At 56.7% G+C, this 5,572-nt stretch overlaps 1 protein-coding gene across 2 annotated transcripts in view; it reads right to left on the reverse strand.

Annotated features, from left to right (window-relative positions):
- Nucleotides 1-2,024: 2,024 nt before the first annotated feature.
- SPATA20 (spermatogenesis associated 20) overlaps nucleotides 2,025-5,572 on the reverse strand; it is a 9,786-nt gene continuing 6,238 nt past the window's right edge. For both annotated transcript variants that reach the window (XM_024130535.3, XM_028499677.2), the window contains exons 14-16: nucleotides 3,841-4,040; nucleotides 2,914-2,994; nucleotides 2,025-2,403 (exon numbers count right to left, since the gene is read on the reverse strand). In XM_024130535.3, coding sequence (XP_023986303.1) covers nucleotides 2,233-2,403; nucleotides 2,914-2,994; nucleotides 3,841-4,040 — 452 coding nt within the window. In that variant the 3' untranslated portion in view covers nucleotides 2,025-2,232. The remainder of the gene's footprint in view (nucleotides 2,404-2,913; nucleotides 2,995-3,840; nucleotides 4,041-5,572) is intronic.

Here is a 5,572-nt window from a genome sequence, read left to right on the forward strand (position 1 = left end):
CAGCCCCTCCAGCCCGCTCCCATTTACACCTCTCTCACAGCCAGGATGGCTCCCTCAGGAACTAAGAGAATCTTCCCATAGGTGATGCTCTCTGCTCAGCAATGATACGCTGTCCTATTTAGTCAACTCACAGCCTTGGGAGTTGGTGGCTGGGTGGGAGCTGGGAGTTGGGTGGTATTTTTTAGATAAGGAAACTGAGGCTCCAGGAGGTGATGAAATTACTTAAGTTTGACTGCCCAAACTATGAGGCCCTGTCTCCAATGGCCCTGGCCCACAGTTCCTCCAGGACAGTCCTACCAGCAGAACAAGAGGGACCAGCAGAGGAGAGGAGAGGCTGAAGACTTAAAACCCCACATCTGAGCAAGACTTCTGCTCAGCCCTGCCCTCTTTAGAAAATGCAAGCACTCCCAAGAGAACTAACCCTTTAAGGCCCTAACTCCTTCCTCTGAACCCATTTACTAAATCCCATTGTCAGGTGCACACCTGATACCAGAGGAAGGAAAAGAGGAGACACAAAGCAGAAGGAAGATGGGACGGAAGGGCAGAAAACACCAAACGCACCCTCCTTCACAGATGGACCTCCTGGGGGAAGAGGAAGCCTTAGTGGTCTTTACTGCACGCTGAGGACTCCAGAAAGAATGAGATATGTTGAACGGTTTCAGGCCAGGCTCTTACCGTCTCCGAGCCTTGAACATCTATTCATATGAGGCCAAGGGTACCTGCCTTGCCACCTCATTCACGAGGGTCAGTGGAACAACTGAGGCAAGAGGGCTTTGCAAACTGCCTAGACCTTTCCAAAGCCAGGGCTGGAGCTGCCAAAAAGGCCACCTGTGCTTCACCATGTTCCATCCGCCCTCCTTACTGCCCCCCAGATCAGGCTCTGTTTGCCCAGCCCCCAGACTTCCTGGCCAGGCTGAGCAGGGTCCAGCCAGAAAGGGGACAGCTGACCTTGTTGGCTGGAGCCCTAATCCTCCCCAGATGGGCCGGTGGCTTGTACCAAGGGCCCAGCTGCCCAGACCCGGGTCCTGTTGACCATATGCGGCTATGATTGACAGTGTGCAGGGGGTGGCTGTGGTCCTGAGCAGACCTTGGAGTGATTCAGTCCAGTCTCCCAGCTCCTTCCAGCCCTGCTCCTCCCCACTGCTGATGTCCCCACAAGCAGTGGCCCCATTCAGATTTCATCTCTAGCGGCCTCTTCTGGCTCTCTCTACTGCTTGGCTCTGGGGCTACAAAGGCGCCTAGGCTCATCAGACCCCCAAAGGGCCCAGGGCTGGGGGGCAGCCCCATTATCCTACACTTGCCCTTCCCAAAGCATGCTTCCCAGTCCCCTCCCCCTGGTGAAAACTAGATGGGGGTTCCAGGGCCTATGAAGATGTTGGGTGCCAAGGATGGGGCTTGTGAGTATCTCCCAACATTGAGGGAACAGGAGGAGATCACAGGAAGGCAGAGGCTTTCCCTACAGCAGGAAGGACTCAGGTTTGGAGAAGGACTTCCAACCCAACAGATGATCCAAATGAAAGAAAACTCTTTCCCTGGACTTAAGTGAAGGCAGGGGGATGGACCATATGACCTCTTGCAGGAAGGCTGGGAGCTGGACGGATACCCCAAAAGAAATGTCCTTGGTCCTGATAAGAGCAGCTCCCATAATGGACCAGAACACATGCAAATTCCATGAAAAAGAAAAGCTTATATGAAGCATCCCCCTGCCTCTTCCCCAGCTTAAAATTGGAGGAGACAATGGGAAGGGAGGGCAGGCCCCTTTCTTAACCCTGCCTGAGGGCAAGGATTGGCCCTTTCCCCTCCCGTGCAAGTACACACCCACACCACTGGTGGTCATTACTGGTCCCCTGACCTCAGCTTCACTCAGGTTGCAATGACCATACAGTGGGGCAGAGTCAGCCTGGTGACCTTTGAAGGTAAAAGAGGAATCCAAGGAGGCAGAGGGGGCAGCTAGGGGCTCCCAGAAAAGGGGCCCTGGGCTCCTGGCTCCCATGCTGGAGCCCGAGGCCCCTCTCTTATAAGCAAGGCTGAGGCCCTGAGGTTCCCGTAGGACGCTGTTAGGTTTATTCCAGGGTAAGTGGGTGTCCATGGGGGGGCAGAGAGGATGGCCGAGGTCACCTGGTGACAGTGTGCTCAGGGGTGGCCGCAGGTTCTGCAGGGCCCTGCAGGGCCTGAGTCTCTGGCCGGCTGGGAAGCTCCACCTTCTGCCCCAGCCCGAGGTGGGGGAGGCAGTCACTGATGTAGCAGTTTCCGTAGTTCACAGGGCTTGGTGATGGGCATCGAGCAGGCCTGGTTCTCACACACGTAGGCAGTGGCCTGGTCTTCTAGCCGTCGCAGGGTACTCAGGAAGGGCAGCTGGCGGGATAGGAAGCTCGAGGGGTCCCCATCGGCCAGAATCAGCACCTGGGAGAGTGGAAGAGAGGGTCACCTGGGGGCACTGGGACACCGGCAGGGCCCACTAGTGGGTGTCTTCTCCCCAGGACTTCAAAGGAGCCGGAGATACTGGGGAGCTGAGGAGGGGAGGGGGCCCTGGCAGGGGAGGAAGAGGGTGGGGCCAGGCTCACAGACCAAACCTTGTTAGGGATGTAGATGGAGTGGACACACTGCAACAGAGCCTTGGTGTCCTTGGCCTCGGGGTCTCCACAGATCACGATCTGGCCAAGACAGAAAGGTTAACTCCAGTGACAGGTGCAGAGGGGCTGGACCCAGACCTACCAGGGCTTCCCTATCCTCCTGCCAGCCACCCTATATGCCTAAGAAGAAATGGGGACTCAGCTCAGCACCCCCCAGACCAGCAGCCAGGAGGCTGCATCGGATTCACTGCTCAGCAGGTGAGAACACGTACACGCGCGCGCACACACAGGGGGCCCTGGCAGGGGAGGAAGAGGGTGGGGCCAGGCTCACAGACCAAACCTTGTTAGGGATGTAGATGGAGTGGACACACTGCAACAGAGCCTTGGTGTCCTTGGCCTCGGGGTCTCCACAGATCACGATCTGGCCAAGACAGAAAGGTTAACTCCAGTGACAGGTGCAGAGGGGCTGGACCCAGACCTACCAGGGCTTCCCTATCCTCCTGCCAGCCACCCTATATGCCTAAGAAGAAATGGGGACTCAGCTCAGCACCCCCCAGACCAGCAGCCAGGAGGCTGCATCGGATTCACTGCTCAGCAGGTGAGAACACGTACACGCGCGCGCACACACACACACACACACACACACACACACATATACAGAGGCAGAGATATATAGACAAACATGCAAATATAAGCAGGCAAACCTCAACACGGGGCATACATACACACACAGACCAGCAATCATGTACTAGTGAACACTCACACCAGCACACACTCAGAAAGGCAGGCACACAGTCACATACCTCCACTCCAGAGTCATACACATCCAGAGGCACACTCACAGCAATAACACACATAGAGACTTACACACAGGCAAGCATATATCTGCACACACTATACCGCTGACCCAAATATACCGACACACAGAGGCACACAGAGAATCACAGAGGCACACAGAAGCCTCCGAGAAACACTTCAGCAACCACAGGGACCCATATTTAACCCCTTCCTCTGAGAGCCCCAGTCACAGGCACTCACACAGGCACCCGCCCGTGCCGGAGGCCTGCTTCAGACACACACTCCCACGGACTCCTCCACCTGCACAGAGCAGCCTTACAGACATTCCCTCGGAGATACCTATACACACACTCACACAGGGCCACACGTTCACGCACCTGAGCTCTGGGGACAGCCCCAGGGACTCCACTCCATGACTCTTGCAGCCCCGGCTCCCCTCCCACCCAGGGTCCCTGCCCAAGTGCCCCACCTGCTTGAGGGTCTGCTGCTGGGCTGAGAGGGCGCGGACCATCTCAGGCAGCGCCACGGGGACACGGCGCATGCGCTCAGAGAAGGCGGTCAACAGGCACACACACTTGTCCATCCAGTCCTCGTGGCCTGTGAAGCCGTGCAGCCGAAGCAGGTTATGGGCCGACATGGAGTTGGCGCTGGGCTCTGCACCATCCTGGTCTGCAGGGTGCATAGGGGGCAAGGGCTGAGAGGGAGGGTCACTGGGTCCCAGGACCCTGCTCCAGGACTGTGGCCAGGGCAGCTGGAGGGATGGGGTGGAGGAGTCCCGGCCCGCCGGCTCATGCCCCAGGCCTGAGTGTGATGCTGACCCCAGCAGTTACCGACCCTTTGCGCGTTCACACTCATCCTCAACTCCACCGGCTCCAGGCTGAGCTGTTGGTCCCCAGGCTCCCCGATCTCCCTGCTGGTACCTCCATCGCTACCCCTCCCTCCGTCTCCCTCACCTCCCACTTCTAATCCATCGTGAATCTGCAGGCTCTGTGGCCAGAACAGATCCTACCTGACCACTTCTCCCATCTCGTACTTCTACTTTGTCTGGGCCTTTGCTGACGCTTGCCTGGACTAACACCACTAACGGCTTCCTACCTGGCTGCCCTCTTTCCCCCACCCCCATTCCCTTCTCCACCGTCGGTCCGAGTAACATTCTCAAACCTAAACCAGAGCAAATCACAACCCACTCAAAACTCACCAGAGCCTTCCACTCCTGGCCACACCTACAAGACCCTGCAGGGATCCAGCCCCACCTGGGCATCCTCCCCTCACACGCTGACCTCGGCCCACCCTGTCCTCCAGGGCACAGGCTGCCCACTCAGAGCCTCTCACAGGCTGTTCCCTCCACCTGAAATGCCCCTCCTGCTCCTCCAGGATCACACGGCCCCATCTTGCCCTCTAGCCCTTGGTTAAATGACTCCCTGGCTGAGCTGGGTCCCACCCTTGTTCTCTCAGGGCCCTTTCAGTCATTCAGCTAACGTTTATTGAGCACCTAATTATGTACCAGGCCTGCGCTAGATCCTGGGGATAAAGCAGTGACAACATCCTGCCTCCAAGACGCTTACATTTGAGTGGGGGGAGAGACCATTAACAGACCAGAGGCATCAGGTAATGCTAAATGCCACTGAGAAAAGTCAGGAACAGGGTACATGGTGGGCAGCTCCTACTTCTCCAAGGCACTCACAATTTTAACTATGTAATTGTGTGTGTGTGTTTGCTTTAAATATTACCGTCTGTTAGTTGTCTCCCTTACTGAACAGTAAGCTTTATGAGGGTAGGGATGAAGCCGGCCTTGTTCAATCTATCTAGGCATGCCGCTTACTGCCACTAAGCATGCTCACAGAATAGCTACATTAATCTTCATGTCAACCACGTAAGGGAATGCCAACATGAGCTCCATCTTGCATATTAAGAATCTGAGGGGACTTCCCTGGTGGCGCAGTGGTTAAGAATCCGCCCGCCAATGCAGGAGACACAGGTTTGAACCCTGGTCCGGGAAGATCCCACATGCCACGAAGCAACTAAGCCCATGTGCCACAACTACTGAGCCTGTACCCTAGAGCCCGCGAGCCACAACTACTGAAGCTCGTGCACCTAGAGCCCACGCTCCGCAGCAAGAGAAGCCACCGCAATGAGAAGCCCGCGCACCGCAACAAAGAGTAGCCCCTGCTCGCCCCAACTAGAGAAAGCCCGCACGCAGC

This window comes from Physeter macrocephalus, chromosome 14, assembly GCF_002837175.3.
Source record: "Physeter macrocephalus isolate SW-GA chromosome 14, ASM283717v5, whole genome shotgun sequence".
Taxonomy (NCBI): domain Eukaryota; kingdom Metazoa; phylum Chordata; class Mammalia; order Artiodactyla; family Physeteridae; genus Physeter; species Physeter macrocephalus.